Source organism: Zosterops lateralis (assembly GCF_965231275.1).
Source record: "Zosterops lateralis genome assembly, chromosome: 19".
In the NCBI taxonomy this organism is placed as follows: domain Eukaryota; kingdom Metazoa; phylum Chordata; class Aves; order Passeriformes; family Zosteropidae; genus Zosterops; species Zosterops lateralis.
Window position 1 is genome coordinate 6,334,338 of NC_139779.1, and position 19,888 is coordinate 6,354,225.

Here is a 19,888-nt window from a genome sequence, read left to right on the forward strand (position 1 = left end):
CTGCTGTATAGTCTTGGGCCCCACAGACCCACCCTCAGCCAGGTTTTTCCAGTACAAGGCTGGAGTGGAGCATCCTCCTCTCTTTCCCAGGAGCCAGCCCTCTTGTCATGGTGACAGGAGTAACCCCAGCCTTGCTTTGAGGATGAGGAAACTGAAGCAAAGCGCAGGGACATCTCCTAGTCACTGTGCCCATCAACCTGCTTTCAAGACTGATTTTACCCTCAGCTCCTAGCAGGGCCCCCTCACTATCATGGGGTGAGAGGGGAAGCAGGGCAAGGGACTGACCCTGACTCTTTTCTCCCTCCCAGGCAATCATGGCTCTCTACAACAATGGAGCTGACCTGCCTTCGCCCCAGGAGGCCTCCAACGGCTTTCCCCAGCCTGGAGCCTCGGGAACGTGGCACAAGGGCGAGGAGGAGGTGAGGCTGGTGGAGCCCAGCATGGTGAAGAAGGCTCACCGGGAAATCCTGGACCACGAGCGCAAGAGGAGGGTGGAGCTCAAGTGCATGGAGCTGCAGGAGATGATGGAGGAGCAGGGGTGAGTGGCGGGCACACGGCGGATGGGATGCTTTGACCTCTTTGCACCTTGTTTTCCCTCTTTAAAAAATACCTTGATGTAGCAAATGTCCCCATTTGGAAGTAAATCCACTTTTGGGAGAACCAGCTTTGATGGGAAATGCCTAGGAGTTAGTCCAATTTGAAGTTTGGGCTCCCAGCTTGTCCTGCAGGGAAAGCCGAAGCAGGAAGGAGGAGAGAAGTTGCTCATGGTTGTACAAGTCATCAGTGCCACCCCAATCCTGTGCCCCACACGCCTGGGATGTGAGATCCAAGGGAGAAGCTGGGGTTTAGTCACAGGACAGGCTGGTTTGGGGGTTCAGTTTCCCCATCCTGCCAATGCCATGGCCAGGCTCTGCTCCCCTTGGGAAACAAAGGGATAGGGAAGAACCCAAAGGGATGAAGAACATCACCTCCTGGGTGGGCAGAAGGGACTGGGGGGCCAGAAAGGAGACCCCCCCCACACTCCCTGCCAGGCATGGCTGTGCTGTGTCTGGCAGCAGCCAAACATCCTGATCCCTCTGACAGCTCTCTAAAACCTGATGGATGGAGCAAATTCTTCGGCACACTTGGGTAGATGGGGACTGGTATCAGCTGGGGAGAAGGAAAATGGATTGAGGGAAGGCTTTGCCAAGGCTTTCATTAAGAGTGCAAGCGTGACCTAGAATTAAATTGTCTCACACAGACTGGAATAATGATTGTTCCTAATTTGTCATTATGGAAATAAATAAGGCTGACCTGGCGCTTTGGGGAGCCCAAAGCCTCCTGTCGGGTTCCCGAGCCCTAGTAGGGATCTTACTACTGGTAGTATCATTACTGCAATGGGTAATAGCAACACTGCAACCAGGATTGTTGTCATTGCTATAATTGCTTTGCTGTTATTAAGGCTATTAATAACACTGATGATGGCGATACGCTGAAATGATAATATAATTACAGTAATAATCTTGGTCAACCTGCTTAATCCTCCTCCTGCTCTTCCCCTCCTCACAGGGGCTTTCCAGGGGGGTTCCATGAGAAGGGATTTGTACCCCTGAGGTTTCTGCCTGGACCAGGGGCAGCCTCCTGGCCATGGCACTGGGGGAGTTGTTCATGAGGGCAGAGCCCCAGGATGGATGTGAGTGTCAGCAGAGGAGGGTCTGCACGGATTTAAGCACTCCCTTGTTTCCTTAAAGGTGGATGGCTCCTCCTGCCTGTGCTGTAGCTCGCTCCAGGCTGCCTGCACCGTTATTCCCTGCCTACAGGCTGGATTCCTTATCCAGAAAAGAAGTGTCAGCAAATTTTCTTTCTTTCCCAAATCCGTTCTATATGTTAAATGCAAAAGCAACCCCCCTCCAACGGGGTTATAAGCAGCACTAGGGGAATGCAGGAGGATAAAGGCTGGTGGTGCTCCTGCCTCCATCCCTGGAAGTGGTGAGGAGTTCCTCGCCTTGGCCTCCCCCCACAGATTTGCTAATGGCCCAGCCACAGTGGCCCATCTGTCACCTCTTGTTTGGCCTCATGTCCCCTCTCCAAGAGCACCGGCCGTGTTCTTAGTATGCTGCAGCAAATGCTCATCTCGGGCAGACATCTTCCTGCTGCTGTGGTCTGGCTGATGTCCATGGGATGGCCGAGGCCGGCAGCTCTGTCCTTGTGGGGCAGCCACTCTGCCCAGCTGGGTGCACTGCCATCGAGGGAATGGAACAGAGCAGCATTTGGGGGTGCTACCCTGGTTTTGGGGCTCCTCATGCCCAGGTGCAAGGTGAGAGGAAGCAGCCAGGCTGCCTCCATACCCTGTTATCAGCCTTCCTTCTGTGTGGAGTCCGGCTGGGGAACTAATGAGAGCCTTTCAATGCAAATGAGTTTGTTAATATTAATTCCCCTCTCCTTGCTGTTCCGCTTTCTGGACACTGCAGGAAGGGTGGGTGATCTCATGTGCCCTTCTTCACCCAGGGTACCCAGGGGCACCCAGAGCACTGTGAGGGGCATCACTGTCCCAAGCACAGGCTGTGTGTGTGAAGTGCCAGCCTTGGGGACTGCAGGGCTAGGCCTGGCTCTGACATCCACTTTTCTGGGCTCATGGCAGTGAGGCTGATGGGATGTGATGGAAACAATGGGCCATGAGCAGCCCCTCTGGAGGCTGTGGCTGAGGACAGGGACACACACAGAGCCTGACTCCTTCCCTCCCAGGGTGGCAGTGTGGTGGTGACATGAGGTCCCTCTCCCTTCACCCTCTCCCCTGGGTTGATGCCAAGAGCATCGTGGGTCTCTCCACTACATCCCTCTGTTGGGATGTTTTTATCTCAGGAAGGTGCTTAGGTGCCCTTGTGCAGCCACAGGATGTGGCACAGGACCACCCGCCCAGGGCTGTCACCTGTCCCTTCCCAGGGACACGCTGGGGACAGCAGGGGCGCTGTGGTTTGCAGTGGCTGTTCTCAGATGCCAGGACACAGTGATTAGTGTCCCTCGTTAATAACCCTGCGGTGGCCTGAGTCAGCGCTCGGCAGTAGCGCAGAGCTGGCACGGCTCTCAGGGCCAGGAGCAGCACAGGAACGAGCAGGGGGACCTCATAATTGGGACAGAGATGCTGGGAGTGAACCTCACAATCACTGGCTGCAATGGTGGCACTGCCAAGGGGGCGCTTGCCCCAAAGCCTGGGGCAGTCACAGGGAATGGTAATTTCATGGACATCCTTTTTTTTTGCTCTTCCTGATGTCCCTTCCTCTGCCAAGCACTGCTGGGAGAAGCAGGCAAGAGAAAGGAGGACATAGATAGTGGTGGCAGGGGACTGAGAAGAAGTCCTGCTGTCCTGCAGGCCCTGATGACTGTCACTATGCCACCTCCCCTTTGGATTGGCCTCTTGGGCCATGTGTCACTTCCAAAGGTAAAGAGTTCCTCAGCAGGTCCATGGGGAGCCTGTGCTCCAACCACAGCAGCCCTGACCACGTCTTTGCCCCTCCAGGTACTCCGAAGAAGAGATCCGGCAGAAAGTGGGGACCTTTCGGCAAATGCTGATGGAGAAGGAGGGTGTGCTCACCAGGGAGGACCAGCACGGGCGCCAAATGTAAGTCAGGCAGCTTCCAGCTGGTCCATCTATGCCTCTCATACCAGAGAGGCACATCCTTGATTGCCTCTGAGTATCAATGGGCTGGTGGGAGGGTGGATGAAGGTAAATCTGGGCATGACTGGGTAGATGGATGGACATGGAGGGGGTATATAGAGATAGATGGATGGATGGATGGATGGATGGATGGATGGATGGATGGATGGATGGATGGATGGATGTTGGCTTTGAGTCAGTGTTTGTTTGATTTGATGATTGACTGGTTGATTTGATGGTTGGTTGTCTGGTTGGCTGTTCGGCCAGCTGGAGGCAGGATTTGCCCCTCTGTGGCAGTATCCTACCTCTGGAGAGGTTAAAGGTTATCCTGCACTGGTTGTTTGGAAACCTCTGGGTGCTGTGCAGAGGCCAGCATTGCAATGCTCCTGTCCCAGATGATGAAACCCAAGTGCAGAAGGTCTCAATGCTTGGCTCACCCTACCATCCAGAGGCAGGGACCCCATGGAAGAAGCTTCCCCAAGGACATCCTGTACTGTTCAGGACATCCTCTACTGTTCCTCTGCTTCTAATCACTCCTCACAGTTCCTGGTCCTGGGGGGATACATCTGCCCTGAGAGGGGGCTTAGGGCTCAAGTCTGGTGTCCAAAGCAGTCCAGCTCCTGCTGGTGACATGCCAGTCACTGCTCCTGCCCTGCACAGGACTGTCCCCAGCCTCACCAGAGTCCACCCAGCCCAATGATGATTTATCAGTGCAATGCTTAATGGCCCAGGCAGCATGGCTGGCCCGGCGTGCGCCATCCATCAGCCTGGAAACCAGGTCACTTGGGACAGGAATAGATGCTGCAGGTTCACTGAATATTAATGCTTCATTAGGGTCAGGAAATCAGGGCGAGGGGGGAGGCTGGGAAGCCATGGCAGCAGGGAGAGCCTCTCTCACACCACTCTGCTGGCATGCCAGCCGGGTGGGACACAGGGATAGGGCTGTGCCCTGCCTGGGTGGGGCACATGGACTTAGGACAGCATGAAACATTCAGGATCCTCCTCCAGGCAGGCAAAAAACAAGGCATGGGGAAAACCAACCTGCCCAGGTCATTGAGTATCACACCTGAGGTGTTAACAAGTGGCCTTTGCTGGTGGGGGCAGGAGTCATCTCTAGGGCATCTTCCTGGCAGGCTCGTTAGGACCAGCACTGTAATGAGCACATGGGGAAGCCAAAGTTGCCTTAAGGTTACCCTGGCTGTCACCTTTATAGGCTTGGTTTTGCAAAACGAAGGGTAATTATTAAAGATTAGCCCCAGGGCTATAAATAATAGTGCTGAGCTGGAAGGAGCAGTCTCACAGCAAAGGATTGCTTGGAGGAGAGCAAAGCCAAAGGCGCCTGAGGAGGCTGGTAGGAGATGGGTCCAAAGGAGGTGGCTCTTCAAGCAACAGGGATCTGAGCTGCTGGAGGATATCCTGCATGCCAAAAGTCCGTGTTGCATGAAGAGGCTGGACAAGGGGGTTAAATAAGCTTTAAAAAAAGAGTCAGCCCTTGTGGTGGCTGGGAGAGTGCTCAGCAGAACATCTCGTGGGCTGGTCCTGTTCCAGCACCGCTCTGGGCTTTTACCGCTCAGTCCTTGACTGCCGGGACTGTGAGTCTGAACCAGCTGGTCCTGTTTCAAAGCCTATGCAAGAGCTCAGCATCATCTGCATAACTCCCCAGGGAAAACTGAGGCATCGAGCAGAGCTGTGACCACCTGAGTCCCTGGCTTTGCTCTTTGTGCTCTCCCAGCTCCCGTCTCTGTGTGCACAGCTCGGTACAGCCTGGTCCCCAAGGAGAAGGGCTTGATGGACAGGCTGGTGGGATTGCAGACAAAGGCGAGCGTGTGCTGGGCAGGGAGGGATAATTGGAACAGCACAAGGCTGGTCTTGAGCTGCTGAGCACAGCTAATGGGTGAGATGCTGGCAGCAGGCTTTGGCATGGAGCACTGCCTGCTCACGGAGCAGAGATACATACAGAGAATTAACCTCGCTCCCTTTTCTCTTTGCCTCTTTTCTCCCCCTGCCCATGGTTGGGTGGGTGGGTGAAAGGCTGTTCCTACCTTTGGGACATGGCCAAAGCAGGAGTCCCTTGGAGAGGACCCAGCAAGCCATGGCTGTGGCACGGAAGGGAGCCCGAGTCCTGCTTGAGCAATCGTTCGTGGTTAGGGGCAGGGTGCCTCGTGAGTAGTTTCGGTCCAAGACATTTCTAATTAGGTTAAACAGCCCGTGGCCTGCTGTGGCCAAAGATGCCAACACGTGCCACTGTCAGATCTGCAGTCGGGGACTGGGAGCTTCCCTTTTCTTAGGCAATGGCCAGGTTGCCAAGGGGCTGATGCTGTGGGGCTGCACTGCTCCACCAGCATCGCTGACTGCTTGCCTCCAGGCTGGGAAGGGCAGAGGAGCCCACATCAGGTTTCTGAGGGCAAATCTCCCTTGGGAAGCAAACACCTGGGCTGCTCTGGTGCTGGGGACCCCCCAAGCCTGCCCCATCTCTTAAGTTTCCCTCTGGAGCACCTGGATGTCCTTGTTCCTCCATGGGTGAGATGTCCTACATCCCCCAAGAGCAAATGAGAGGCTCCGTGTGGGGTTTGCTCCTGGGGCTGATGGCAGAGCTGGACCAGGGAGATGCGGGCATCAGGGAGAGGTTGGGCAGGGACTCCTGAGGCTGTCCTAGTCCAGCTGCCAGGCCTCTGCCAAGCCCTGCACACAGCCCCGGTAGTCAATGGCAACCTCATGCCGGTTTCCATGGCAGTGGGGAAAATTAATGCTGACGAAGACACTCAGGGGAGAGAGAAACCCTGATGGCTCTAGGCGTGGTGTCCCCCCACTCCTTCCTCACCTGGCCCTAGGAGGGACATTGACCATTACCTGCCTGAAGCTCCAGTGCTGAGCTGGTGGTGCTGTGGGGTGTTGGCCTCAAAGCCCAGATCATCCTGGGTAGTTCCCACCTAAATTTCGACAGCTGGTCTTCTTCTCCTCTCACCCTTGTCCAGCTCTGCAACCCACCTGAGCTGACCCAGCCTCCTGCTCAGCCCGAGCACTTGAGCAAAGCCAAAAGGGGCTCAAATGAGGCTGAGCCCTGTGGGGAGATGGTGGCCTGAGTCTCTCAGTGTCCCTGTGCCAGCCTGGTGGGGATCTCTGCATGGAACGGAGCCACAGGAAGACCCTGAGCAGACCTCCACCCTGGGACTTTGCCATGGGTGGACATCAAGGCACATGACCAAGGTCCCCTGGGGATGCTGTGGTAGGGGGAATGTCCCCCAGCCCTTGTAGCTGCATTGGGGCTGCCCCAGCTGCTCTGGTGGGAGACAGGGAATGGAGATCCCCAAATTAATCCTGCTCTTCCTCCTTTGGCAGTGTGATAGAAAACCACCACGGGGCAGACGGGGAGGAATATGCAGTGGAGTATCCTGACTACGGAGAAGGCTGCCTGCTGCAGTGTGACTGCTCGGCCGAGTGCTACCGCGAGGACAGCAGCCACCGCGAGTACAGGTCTGTGTGGATTTTGGGGACCTGCTGTGCACAGGGTCCCCACCCAGGGACACAGAGGCCAGGGGCCTGGCCCTTCTTCTTGCCCCAACCCTGTTCTCTGTCTCCCACAGGCTGAAAAGACGCTCGAGCAGCTCCACCTCTCCTCCACCCAAGAAGAAAAAGAAGAAGAAATCAGGTCACCGCCGGAGCCGGTGAGTCCCTGGCTGTCCCTGCGCTGTCCCCTCTCTCTGGAGGGCAGCTCACCTCCCAGCTCAGCCTTTTCCCAGGCTCTGGAGGGGCAAGCCATCCCACTTTGGGGGGCAGTACAACCCTGCATGTACTGATAGTGCAACACACACGTGTGTGCACACACCCACTGCATGCACTGGTGAGACCTGGCCTGGTCCATGTGGGGAAGGAGCTCGCTGCCACAGGGCACAGCACCAGGCAGGATATGGCTCTGTGAAGGGTCCATCTACCCAAAACCTCACCACTTAGCACTGGCTGCCTGAGCAGGATGCTGTCCCTAATGTCCCTTTCTTCTCTGCCTTTCCCATGGCAGCAAAAAGAGGAAACCTGGCTCAGAGCGCAGGTGAGTGACCACTGGGCTGGGTGGGCTGTGGGGTCCCCTCTGGGCTTGCAAGGCCACTGGGTATGGGCTGGCCTCTGCCACCCACTGTCACCCTCTGAAATCCCACTGGGAATTGGCCACCTTGTCTCCTGCTGGAGGCTGTGGAGCCCACGAGGTGGCAATGAGACACAGCAGGATTTGGGCATTCCAGAACTGAAGACAGCGAGAGCCCTTCTGCCAAAAGTCCTTTTCTGTTCCCCAACCCAAATCCCCCAGGAAATAACTGCCATGCAATGTTCATGCATCCCATGGGGTGGTCCAGGGGAAGCAATGTGGCTGGGGGTGGTGGGACCAGACTCCCCTGGGCCAGGGGGAGGAGGCTGGGGAGTCCCTTGCTCCCTGCTCAAGGGCACCCACTTCCCCTCTAGCTGTGACAGCTCTTCACCCATCCGCAAGGAAAAGAAAAAGAAGACTGGAAAGAAACACAGACGTGACAGGTAGGATGGACACGACAGCAGCCTGGGGACAGCAGGGCTGGCTGGGGACAGTGGGGCTGCTTGGGGCTGCTCAGGCCCTTGGGCTGGGGTGGGATTTAGATGTGGATAAGGATGGATGCTGATGACTTTTTATGGGCCCATCACCTCCTCACAGCCACTGTCACCTGCTCCAGTGGCCCACCTCAGGGCCATCCCTCTGTCTTTCTCATCCCTGAAAATTGCCCAGCCCTTGCTCCCCTCTGGCCAGATCACTGTATTTCCTTCATCTCTGCCTTCTCTTCACCCCTTAGGTCTGAATCGGGGTCACGAAAAAAGAGAAGACACAGGTAAGAGTGATGGCTACCAAGAACCACCCCACTGTCACCAGCTGCCAGCTTTCCCTGCCAGGACCCTCCTGTGTCCTGCCCTCCTGTTGTCCCCTCCCCTCTGCCCATTGTGATGGACCCCCTCACCCCATAGCTGGACATTGCTGTGTGTCCTCTGCCCTTGGATGTGGCACAGGGCCACTCTGCTGGGTCCCACATGGCCCTGAATGTTCCCCAGGGGAGAAGGGGGATCCCAGGCAGCCATGGCCAGGGCAAACCTTGACTGTTACCCTGCTCTGCAGATGCCCTCTGCCAACACCACTATTGTAGGGTGGAAAGAGTGAAGACAAAAGGTGCCAGAGAGGATGCAGAGCAAAACAAGTGTGGGGGGTGACAATGGGCCTGAGCCCTGAGGATGCAAAGCAGAGCCAGTCCCCTACCTTCTCTCCTGGCTGGTCCCACCAACCTGCACCTGACCCCACAGTCCCCCCAAATCCATCTGGGATCCCCACCACGCTTTGAACCTCAGTGGGGCCCAGCTCCAGACCAGGCAGGTCCTTTCCCTCGCTCTTCCCGCAGCCTCGGTGGCTCTGGTGGGCTGGGAAAGCCACCCCCAGGTGCTGCCACCGCTCCCACGTCTGCAGCTTTCGGCTCTTCTCGCAGGTCCCGAAGCCCCAAGAACAAACGGAAGGAGAAAAACAAAGAGCGCAAGAGGTGAGAGGCCGGGCTGGCGGGGGGCGCGGGGCTCTCTGTGTCCCTGCGTGTCCCCCGCGGTGGCTCAGCCTGTCCCTCGGCCCCCGGCCGCCCTCTCCGCAGGTCCCGCAGCGAGTCCCCGGCCTGGCGCTCGCACCGCCGCAGCTCCTGCAGTTCCCACAGCGCCTCGCTCTCCTCCGACGACAGCGGCTCTAAATCCCCCGGCAGGTAGGGACAGTCCCACCAGCACACCAACAGCCCCCAGCGCCCGCGGCGGGACCCTGTGCGGCAGGGACAGAGATGTCCTTGTGATGGACACCCTTGTGTGGTGGAGGGCAGAGAGGTGGGAGGCAGAGGTGTCCCAGGGGTGGGTACCTTGGGGGATGGAGGGCAGAGGCAGGTGGCAGAGGTGTCCCAGGGGTGGGTACCTTGGGGGATGGAGGGCAGTGGCAGAGGTGTCCCTGAGACAGGTATAGCGGGGAGTGGGATGGTGCTGCAGCATCTCTGGAAGGTTTGGGAGCATGGTCCCCAGACGGCGTTTCTATTTTTAGTTAAAGAAAGCACAAAGCACCAATTCTCGCCCGATTTCTGGCTGCTGGGCTGCAGCCGGCGGCCGTGCCGGGGCCAGGCCGAGGGCGCGGTCGGGCTCGGGGGTGCCGGCAGCTGACGGTTCGGTTCCCCCCAGGCTGAGCCCCAAGCGCAGACAGGATGGCCCCAAGGGCAGCAGCGCCCGCTCCAGCCGCAGCCCGTCCTCCCCCTCGCCCCAGCGCTCGGCCTCGCCGCACCAGAACGGGCACAAGGGCAGCGCCCAGAACGGCCGCCACAGCCACGGCGCCCCGCTCCCGGAGCCCTCGGATGTACGTAGGCTTTTCTTGGATCACTCTTCGCTTCCCTCCCCTCCTCCCTCCACAGGACTGCCCCCCTGCTCTCCTCTCCCCTCCTCCCCCACTCGCTCGGCTCCCCGCCCTGCCCAGCCGGAGCACACGGGGGAGATGCGGGGTGCAGGCTGCACCGTCCCGGCGCTCACCAAGCCCGCGCTGGGTGCACGATCTCCCTGGGGGAGCCAGCCCATCGCCCTGAGGCAGAGATCGGGGCAGCCAACAGGTCGTGCCTCCCCCAAAGCCACACATCGCCCTGCGGATGTCACTTCTCCCGGGGGGATGTCACCCCCCAGGGATGATGGCTTGGCAGGCCAGCATCACCTGCCAGGGTCACTCCCTGAGACTGATCCCAGGCAGCCAAGAAATGGGCAAAGCAGGAATATTCTTGTTTGCCCACTAACACCGACCCTCCCTAGTGCCGAGGGGCCAGCACCAGTGCTCAGGACCCCAACATCCAGCCTGACGAAATCAGGGTTTGGAGGAGATTTGATGATGGATGCTCAGATTTTAGGACCTTGAGGTCGCTATGGCAGGTGACAATGGAGCTGAGCATCCCCAGCTCTGCCTCAGCGTCCTGAGGGTTTTGGTGAAACCTCGGGGGCTGCTCCCTTGCTGAGGTGGGCAAAGCCCTAACCCACGGCCAGCCCCAGTTTAAGCAGTGCTGGGGTGGTGAGGAGCCTGCTGTGGCACAGGAGAGGCTGGAGGCAGGGCTGAGAGAAGGCAGGGCACTGCAGAACTCCACTAATGGGGCCCACACGGGTCCCCACTTACCCCGGGGAACTTTATTCCCGCAAGTGAGGTCCTGCAGGAATACTCCTGGGCTGGCAGAACCCGAGGCTGACACCTCCAAACGGGGGTGTCAAAAAAACCCCGGGGTCAGGCGCCCCCAACCCCACATCCACATCCCCTTCACCCTCCCCAGCCCAGCACCCCCCAGCAGCACCCAGCACCCTGCCCACCTCTCGGGGCACCTCTCTGCTTTCTTCTTTCCTGTGGTTTCGGCTGGGGCGTGGGGGGGTTCGGGTGCCGAGGCGCCGCCCGGCTGGCCCCGCTCTCCCCCTGTCCCCCCCAGCATCGCCCAGGCCGCCGGCCTCCCTTGGCTCCCCGGCACCAGCGGGACTTTTCTCCAACAACTTTCTCTCTTTCTCTCTCTCTCTCTCTCTTTTCTTTCTCTCTCTGGTTTCTATTTTTTTTTTTTTTCTTTTTAATCCCATCTGTGTTTTTCTTTAGCCTCCCATTTGAAAAAAACCCAAACGGTAATATACACTTCCATTTCTTGCTCAGCAGAAGCAGGGACGAGGGGGAGGGAAGGGCAATGAAACATGCTTTTTCCCCCACCCCCTTGTTTTAGTTTCCTTTCTCATGATTTCTTTTCTTTTCCCTTGTGATGTACAGAAATGCAAACGATATATATTTCTCTTATTTTTATTTCCCCCCACCCCGTCGTCGTCGTGTTGTTCTAGAATTTTTTGCTTTTGTGTGTGTTAATGTGGAGAAGAAAAAAAAAAAAAAAAACAAAAACAAAAAAAAAAAAAAACCAAAAACCTGATGTGTTTTCTAAACATTTATGACCGCTGAACATTGTACTTCCATTTTCTATATTTTGAACAAGGAATTTAAAAGGGAAGAGAACCCAGCAGCTCTACACTGCAAATGAGTGAATTGCCCTTTTCCTCCTCAAATTGGCGACTGCCCGCTGTCCTCAGCTGGATCCTGCTGCCGTGGCGAGGTTTTCCTCCCCGGCTGCAGGATGGGGCCGCTGGGTGTGAGGTTATCCAAGCATCCTGTGGTCATCCCACATCCTGCATCCCGCCAGGATGAGTGCTGAGCATCCTCGGTACCCAGCCCCCCTCCCCACCTCCTGCAGACACCCCAAAATCTCCGGGCTCAGCCCGTCTGCTGGGTGAGCCGTGCCCACCCCAGCACCCCCAGAGCCGCCGGCAGCCAGGGGTGCCCCGGGGTTGCCTTCCCTTTTAAATACCCAGTCCTGTCTCCATCCATCCCTGCTGCCTTCCCAGCCTTCCTTCTGGGTCCTTCCTCCTCCTCCTCACCCACACGCACCCTCCAGCCCCTCTCTCTCTTCTCTCCGGTTTTTCTTTGGGCCAACATAACCCGACATCCCTCGCCGTGTCCCACCTCCATCCATCCATCGCCTTCCCTGCATGTTATCCGGGACTTTGCCATGTTATAGAGTGACTTTTTAAAGACTGAATCGCAGCCTGATGGGGTTACAGACACCAGCCAGCCACTCCTCCCCGCGGCCCCACTGCTCGGCGGTGGGCCACAGCCTTCCCATTGAACAAACAAACAAACAAACAAAAAGATAATAAAAATTAGAAGCTAAAGAGACCAATTTAAAAAAAAAATAATTTTAAAGATTGTAAGCAAAGCAAACGGGATTAGCCGAGGGGTCTGGATCGCCGTACTAAAGAGTCCTTGTCTTTTTCCCATTCTGCCCTCCAAATGTGGAGATTATTGTTTTCTTTTTTTATTATTGCATTCCTGTCACTGCCAATTCCGAAGGTAGGTATTTTGTCCACCTCTGCACGTTCACTTCTGCAGATGAGCCTGTTGAAAAGCACCGTAGCTTGATTTAATGTTATTTTCTCTTTCTGACTTTCTTTCTCCTTCTTTCTCGCTCTCCTTCTCTGTCTCTCATTTTGTCTCTTTTTGGTGGCTATATATATTTTTTTTATTATTTGTATGGTTTTCCCCAGTTAGCTGCAAAGCCATGCTCTTCTCTTATGTTCTTTATTTTTATATATTTTATTTTTTGCCCTGTCCACGTAATATTTTTTTCTTTCTTCCCCCCTTTTCTCTTCCCCGTCTCCTCGTGCTGTCGGTAGAATGCATTTCTGTGTCTTTCAGCCCTCTGAATTTGTGTTCGTTTCCATTCAGGGGCCGAGCACAGCTGTTCCCTTTCAGTCCCCCATTAGTGGCCGGGTAATTAAGGCAAATGTAATTAAGGAGAAATAGGGGTAGTGGTCATGGGTAGAAGTGGGTACAGAGGGTTTTGGGGTGGATGGATGGGGCAAGAAATGAGAAATCTGGGGAGATGTGTGGGTTTAGCCCCTCCTCAGGGGGTAAAAACCCAGCTCAGGGAAAATACTGAGGGAGGCTGCAGTAGGGAAAGGTTTAAATCTTCCTGCGTGGAGAGAGGCAGGTCCAGGACATCCCAGTCTGTGAGGGGCAGGGGACAGCTCCCTGCACTGGCTGTCCCACCCCCACAAGTGCCCAGTGTGTGTTTCCCCTCTTAAGCTGAGTCTTTGGCAATTTGGGTTTCTTTGGGATGCTTTTACCTTTGTTGCCTTCCTGCAGGCCAGGGCAGGAGACTCCAGGGTTTGGGTGGAAACCCTGCATCCCACAGCCCGAGCCCACGGCATGGCCAGCCAGTGCCAAAATGCCACCCTGGGAAAGAGGAACCTCTTCTCTTTCTCTCTTCATCATCCTCTTCTTCATCATCATCTTCTCTGCTTTAATGTTCCTCTCCAGGGATGTGGGGCTGGGCATGGGCTCCCCTGATCCCCTATTCTGGGGCTGCTGCATCCCTCTGGAGCAGATCCATGTCCCCCAGTGCTTGCAGGGCAGCTGGGCAGAGCTGATCATCACTGCCAGCCTCCCCCTCGCTGCAGCCATTGCAACAGCAGCTGGTTTTTAATAAAAACCCCAAGTCCCCTCATTTTGGCTGCAGCTTGCTGCTCTGTGGCTGGACAGATTGGCTTTTCCATGGGGACAAGGGGATGATGGGGTGTGGAGCAGTCTGGGATCTCTTTTGCAGCATCTTTGTGGTGGTCCCCAGAATCCCAGCCCTTCACCCTGCCCCCTTCTTTTTTGGGGGGAGAAAAGTGGCATTGAGAACACAGTGGGATGGGTGGAGAGAACCTCAGCCTCAAGGATTCACTGACCATCCATTGTTGTATTTGGGGCAAGGGGATGGTGAGGAACAGGAGTCACCAGCACTGGGTGTGGTGGCCCAATCCTGGCACCATCCCTGAACTCCCTTTGATCCCCTCAGCTGGACTCAGCCATGCCCTGTGCAGGATTCACCCTTCCAGGGATTCTCAGGGACCTGGCACTGGGCTGTGGCCAGGGGGAAGGAGACCCTAAAGTCCCCCAGGCTGGGGTTTGCCAGCCTGGTCAGAACTGGTGTTGCAGGAGCCGTTTCCACACATCTTATTAGTCTCGTGGTGTTTGCAAAGATGGGGGGAACACCCAGGCAGCGTTTGTGGCTCAGAGGAGCTCAGATATTTGGGAGCCTCAGGGCTGGGCAAAATCCCTTGAGGTCTCAGTGAGAGCCTGGCTCAGGGCTGGGCCACGGTGGTGGCCCAAGGTTTCCCCTCCCTGTAGGAGAAGTGAGTTGGTTTGTTTTATTTCTCCTCTCTCTGGCTCTGTCTCTGTCTCTCCTCCTTCTCTCGCTCTTTCTTTCTCTCTTGCATTTTTGTGAATCTAATGATGCACTTATATTGCCCCGCTTTTCCCTTCTCTTCATACCTTACCTACTAAAGGAGGAAATGCCACTTTTTTGGTAAGTGGATGTTAACCAAGAGGGACTTAAAAAAAAAAAAAAAAAAGCATATAATGGAAAAAAAAAATTTAAAAAGGAAGCAGAAAGCAAAGTCTGTGTTGAGTGCTGATGAGGACTTAGCAGTTCCCTGCAGAGTCACAGCTAACAGCTCAATGCGTGTCCCAGGAAGAGCTCAGAGACATTCGTTTATCTCAGTAACGAGGACATTTGTGAAGTTTTGCTTTGTATTTTATTTATTTATTTATTTTTTTTTTTTTAAATTTGATTTGGATGGTTTTCTACTTTCTTTTTTGTTGGTTTCTTTTATGCCTTCTCGCCCCCTCGGCCCCCTCCCCTGCCTTGCCCTCCATTGTCGCTCTGTGCCGTTTTTTCCTCGTTTCTGGATTTGTTTTAAGCCAAAAGCTGTACTATTGATAAAAACTACACGTATCAGAACATATATCTCTATATATGTGCATGCCTCTGTGTGAGCAGACCCCATCACCTCCAGCCCTCTTTGGTTCGACCCTTTCCCCTCGGCTCAGTCTGATTTACTCTGCCCCACTGCCCCACCTTCCCTCCTCTCATCTTTTCTTTTTCTTCTTTTTTTTTTAAATTTTTTTTTTTTAATTTTGTTTTTAATTTCCCCCATTTTCCTTCCTTCGTTTGGGTTTTGTCCCACTTTTCCCTTCCCCTTTCTTGGTCGGGGCGGGCGGGCACCAGGGTTTGCTTTATCCCCTCTCCAGGTGTTTTTGGGGGAGGGGGTCGTTTCTTTCCCTTCGAGCTCTCCTTCCCCGACGACTTGGGGCTTCCTTGGATTTATTTAGTTTCCTCCCATCCCACCCCTTCCTTTGGGTTTTTATTACGATTTTGAGTTGAGTTATATTTTTTTGGCGTTTTGCATGCGGAGGTTTGCATGACCCACGTTGTTGAGGGCGAGAGGAAGGTGCAGAGTAGCGTCTGTGTAGCCTGCCTTATGCGATGTGCATTGACGTTGTGATCTGCGGCCCCGGCCCGGCGCCCCCCGTTAAAATCCCCTTTCTCCTTCTTTCTTCTCTTCTTCCTCCCCTTCCTCCTCTCCCTCCTTGTCTCTCTCTCCCCCCTTGCCAGAGGCCGGCCTCGGCGTCCCCCTCTCCGCGGGCCCACGGCAGGACGGAGCCGCCGTCCCCCCGCCCCCGGGGGGCCCGACACGGCGCCCGCAGCCCCCGGTCGCCCACGCCGGAGCGGGCCAAGCACGGCCACCGGCATCGCTCCCGCAGCGCCTCGCCGCCGTCCCGACACCGCGGCCAGAGCAAGGGCCGGCCCCCGGCGCCCCGGGAGCCGCCGCCGCCGCCGCTCAGCCCCGCCGGCTACAGCAGCGACTCGGAGGGCTCGGCCGGCTCCCACCCCTACCACCCGCCCGCCGGCCCCGACAGGAACCACGGCAAGAAGTAAGGGAGTCCCCGGGGACGGGGTCCTGTCATCCCTGCCGGGATACGGGAGCTGGGATAGGGTGTTTGGGGTGCGGCTCCCTGCGGGCGCCTTAAATCCATCCAGGCAAAGCACCGAGGGCTAAACTGGGGAACGGGGCTGCGTTGGGATGGGAAGGGGATGGGGGTGGGAATAGGGATGGGAAAGGGACAGGAATGGGAATGGCAATAAGGACGGGTTGGCGATGGGAATGGGGATGGAGACGGAGCCTGGGATGATGACAGGGAAGAGATGGGTTTGGGGACAAAGAGCCACAGCGGGTCAATGCTAGCACGCTGTAGGAAGGGTCATCCCGGCAAGGGATTATCCCACTGCCAAGGGCAGCACCTGGAGGGCAGCATGGGATTACAGCACCCCACAGGATGCGGGACAAATGAAAGCCCTGTGCTTTACAACCAGGGATGTAGCCCAGTGGGAAACTGGTGCCATGTAGGTGTTCCTTATGGGAACCGGGGGCCGCTGCCAGCCGGGACGAGGCGCGTGGCAGTGCTGGGATCTGCCTTCACAGGGTGAAGGAGCGGCACCACCGCGGCCGGCCCAACAGCAGCTCGGAGTCGTCAGCCAAGCACTCCCGGCACGCCTCGGAGCGGAGGAAGAGCCCGTCCCGCAGCCCGGGCCAGCGCAGCAGCTCCTGGAGCTCCAGCGGCTCCCTCTCCAAATCGCGCTCCCGCTCCCGGGAGAAGAGAGCAGGACGCAGCCGCTCCCGCTCGCCCTCGCCGAAAAAGCCAGCCAGCAGGTCAGGCTGGGGGGACACGGGCACGGGGGACACCGCGGGGGCCGAGCAGTGGGCTCAGGGGTCCCGGCTGCCCCGGGCCTCGGGGAGGGGTCACAAGTCATTGCTGGTCACACTAGAAACGCCAGCCCCAGGCGGGAGTGTCATCCGTGCAGGGAACTGCTGTCACGGGGTGTCACCGCGTCCCACGCGGGACCCCAGCTCATCCCCTGACCCTCCTCCTCCTCCCCGGGCTGTAGAGAGAAGGACAACGAGCCCCGAACACGTCACGGTGATCCCGATCCCGCCCGCCCTCGGCGCCGCTCCAGGAGCTACTCCCCCATCAGGAAGAGGAGACGTGACTCCCCCAGCTTCATGGAGCCCAGGAGGATCACCAGGTGTGTCCTGGCACGGGGCAAAGGCTCTGCCATGGCCCGGAGCTGAGCTCTGCTGCCAGCTGAGCCCAAAGGGGGCCCGGGTGGGTGGACAGATGGATGGACAGATGGACATACAGGTGGATGGATGGATGGATGGACAGACGGATGGATGGATGGATGGACGGATGGATGGATGGATGGTTGGACATACAGATGGATGGATGGAGAGATGGACGGATGAATGGATGGATGGACACACAGATGGATGGATGGATGGACGGATGGACGGATGGACGGATGGATGGATGGATGGACGGACAGACACACAGACACACAGACAGACAACAGCAGCTCTGTGGATGCACAGATAGCCCTGAGGATGACTGGGTGAATCAGCTGGCCCAGACAGATGGGTAACCAGACTGCCTCCAATACTGTGGCCTTCTGATCTCTTCCTATTTCGAGGCATGAAAACAGGAATTAATTTTAATCCGCCTGTGCATACTCCAGCAATACGCACGTCCGCAATCACATCTCTCCTGCCCTCCAAAAGCTGGTTTCTCCTCCTTGGGATCCTATTGCCTCAGGATCCTGAGCTGTAAGACAGGCAATATTTTGTGCCAGACAAAACACTGTGTGCATATGTAGCACCTCGTTAAGATGCAGCGCTGGCGGCGGGGCCGTGCCGAGCCGAGATTACCTCCTTCCTGACCTATTTGTCTTTCCCACTATCAGCTGGGAGATCAGGGGGGGGCTGGATTTTCAGAAATCAGCTCTGCCTCCCTGTGGGAGGGATTTTGTTTTGCCTGGGCAGAACTGGAATTGTCAGGAGGGAGGACAGGAGAAAAGAGAGGAGAAACACTGCAGAGCCCACGGGTTAGAGCTCCCCACAGTTCTCCCTGATGGATGCCCTGGAAAGAGAATGGGCTGGGAAAACTGCTCCCAGCCCAGGTTCCACTGTCTGGTTTTCCATCCCTCCTGCTCCTGCTTTTACCAGGATGTCCCCAGGGAGGTGGCAGGGCTCGGCTGGACAACACAGTCCAAGGTCCCTGTGGGGACTATTCATCCCATCCCCATCCTTGCGGTGGCCGGGGATGGCAGACCCTGCTCTGCTCGGGGTTCAGGAGGAGCAGAGCCATTTCTGTGAGGCATAGAGGGTGCTGTGGGGAGGGGGCATCCAGGGAAACACCCCCAGCCCCCCTTGCCTGTCCCATAGCCCAGCCAGAAGCCCCAGGGCTTTTCTTTGCCCTCCTGCCCTGTCCCCAGTTCCCATCACGCTCCTCCACCGTGTGGTCCTACCTCAGTGATGCCAACTTCTCCTTTTCCATTTCATCCCAAGGTCCCTCCCGGAGAGCATCGCCGCCAGCCTGGCTCCCAGGGTAACCTTCCCCCTTCCTCCTCCTCCTCTTCCTCCTCCTCTTCCTCCTGGACCCCTCTGTGTCTCCTCACCCCTTAGGATGCCCTCAGCACCCAGCCACTCTCTGCTTCCACTAACACCAGGCTGGGAGAAGGGACAAGGGGCCGACTCCTGATGTCGGTGCCCCCTGTGTCCCCCCACCCCACTGTCCCCGTGTCCTTCCTCATCCTCAGGCGCCAGCGGGCCACAGCTCGCCTCCCGCTAATCCCAAACGTCTCTTTTTCAGCAGCTTTCAGTCTTTGGTGTCTGGGAAACACAAAAGCCACATTAACCTGCTCACTTTCCGCCCTCGACGCTGCCTAATCCGGGACTAACACCCCGGGGGAGGGGGCTGGGGAGGAGGAACGGGCTTGGATGGAAGGGGAGGTGATGCCGGGTGGCCGCATCCTGAGCGGTCCGAGCCCGGCCGCCGGGACGCTCGGCTGCCCTGGCTAGATGCTTGGCCATGCCGGGGGTCCGGCGCCGGATCCTCTTCCCCGAGCGGCCGCGGGGGGCCTGACTCAGCTTCCCCTTTTCCATCTGCAGCGCCCGCAAGCGTCCCATCCCCTACTACCGGCCCAGCCCCTCGTCCTCCAGCTCGCTGAGCACCTACTCGTACAGCCGGAGCCGCAGCCGCAGCTACGACAGCTACAGCTCCAGCCGCAGCCGCAGCCGGACTCGCAGCCCCCCCAGCCGCTCCCGCAGCCCCAGCCGCAGCCCCAGCTACAACAGCCGCAGCAGCTCGGAGAGCGCCGGCTTCTGAGCCCCCCGGGCCCCGGCCGCAGCCCCCCGACAGCCCAGCTCTGCCCCCTCCGCGCCGCCTGCGCCCCCAGAAGGGACGGGACCGCCGGGGAGGCGGAAAGGGGCCGGGGGATGTTAAGGATGGACCCGGCAGCGGGGGAAAGCGCGGACGGGAACTCAAATGGGTCCTTGCGACGCCCCGGGAGGGGGCGGTTCCCCCTGCTCCGGGCTGTTTTGGGGTCGGGATGGGGAAGGGGAGGATTTCTTCTGACTTGTGCGAGTGCCGGGGTGGGGCAGGGTGGGGCGGGCGAGCACAGAGCGAGGGAACAAATGCTCTGCAGAGACCTTGGGGCCAGCGGGTGGGGGTGGCTGGGGACACCTCTGGGGCCCCTCTGTGCTTTTTTTGGTTTGGTTTGACTGTTTTTTAGCACAAGAGCATCCCGGGGAGGGGAGCGGGGAGGGGCAGGCAGGCTCAGCTGGAGGCTGTGACGCCAACCAGAGGTGAGCAAGACCCTGTTTCCCCCAGTGAAGTTGTCCCCAGGGTGTCATGGGGGACAGGGGCACTGCAAAACATTTTGGGGTCCCCCCAGACCTGAGCACACGCCGAGCCATGGATGAACAAAGACGGCAGCGCCTGCAAGTCTCTTCCCAAGC

At 57.4% G+C, this 19,888-nt stretch overlaps 1 protein-coding gene across 1 annotated transcript; it reads left to right on the forward strand.

The window, feature by feature from the left end:
- Positions 1–314: 314 nt before the first annotated feature.
- SRRM3 (serine/arginine repetitive matrix 3) lies at positions 315–19,256 on the forward strand (the record flags this gene model as incomplete). Its single annotated transcript, XM_083875297.1, has 14 exons — positions 315–538; positions 3,497–3,598; positions 6,974–7,108; positions 7,219–7,299; positions 7,650–7,679; positions 8,087–8,155; positions 8,446–8,481; positions 9,124–9,174; positions 9,277–9,381; positions 9,839–10,010; positions 15,649–15,968; positions 16,517–16,744; positions 16,981–17,118; positions 19,040–19,256. 14 exons carry the CDS (start codon positions 315–317, stop codon positions 19,254–19,256), a joined length of 1,908 nt encoding a protein of 635 aa, XP_083731423.1.
- Positions 19,257–19,888: the final 632 nt, after the last annotated feature.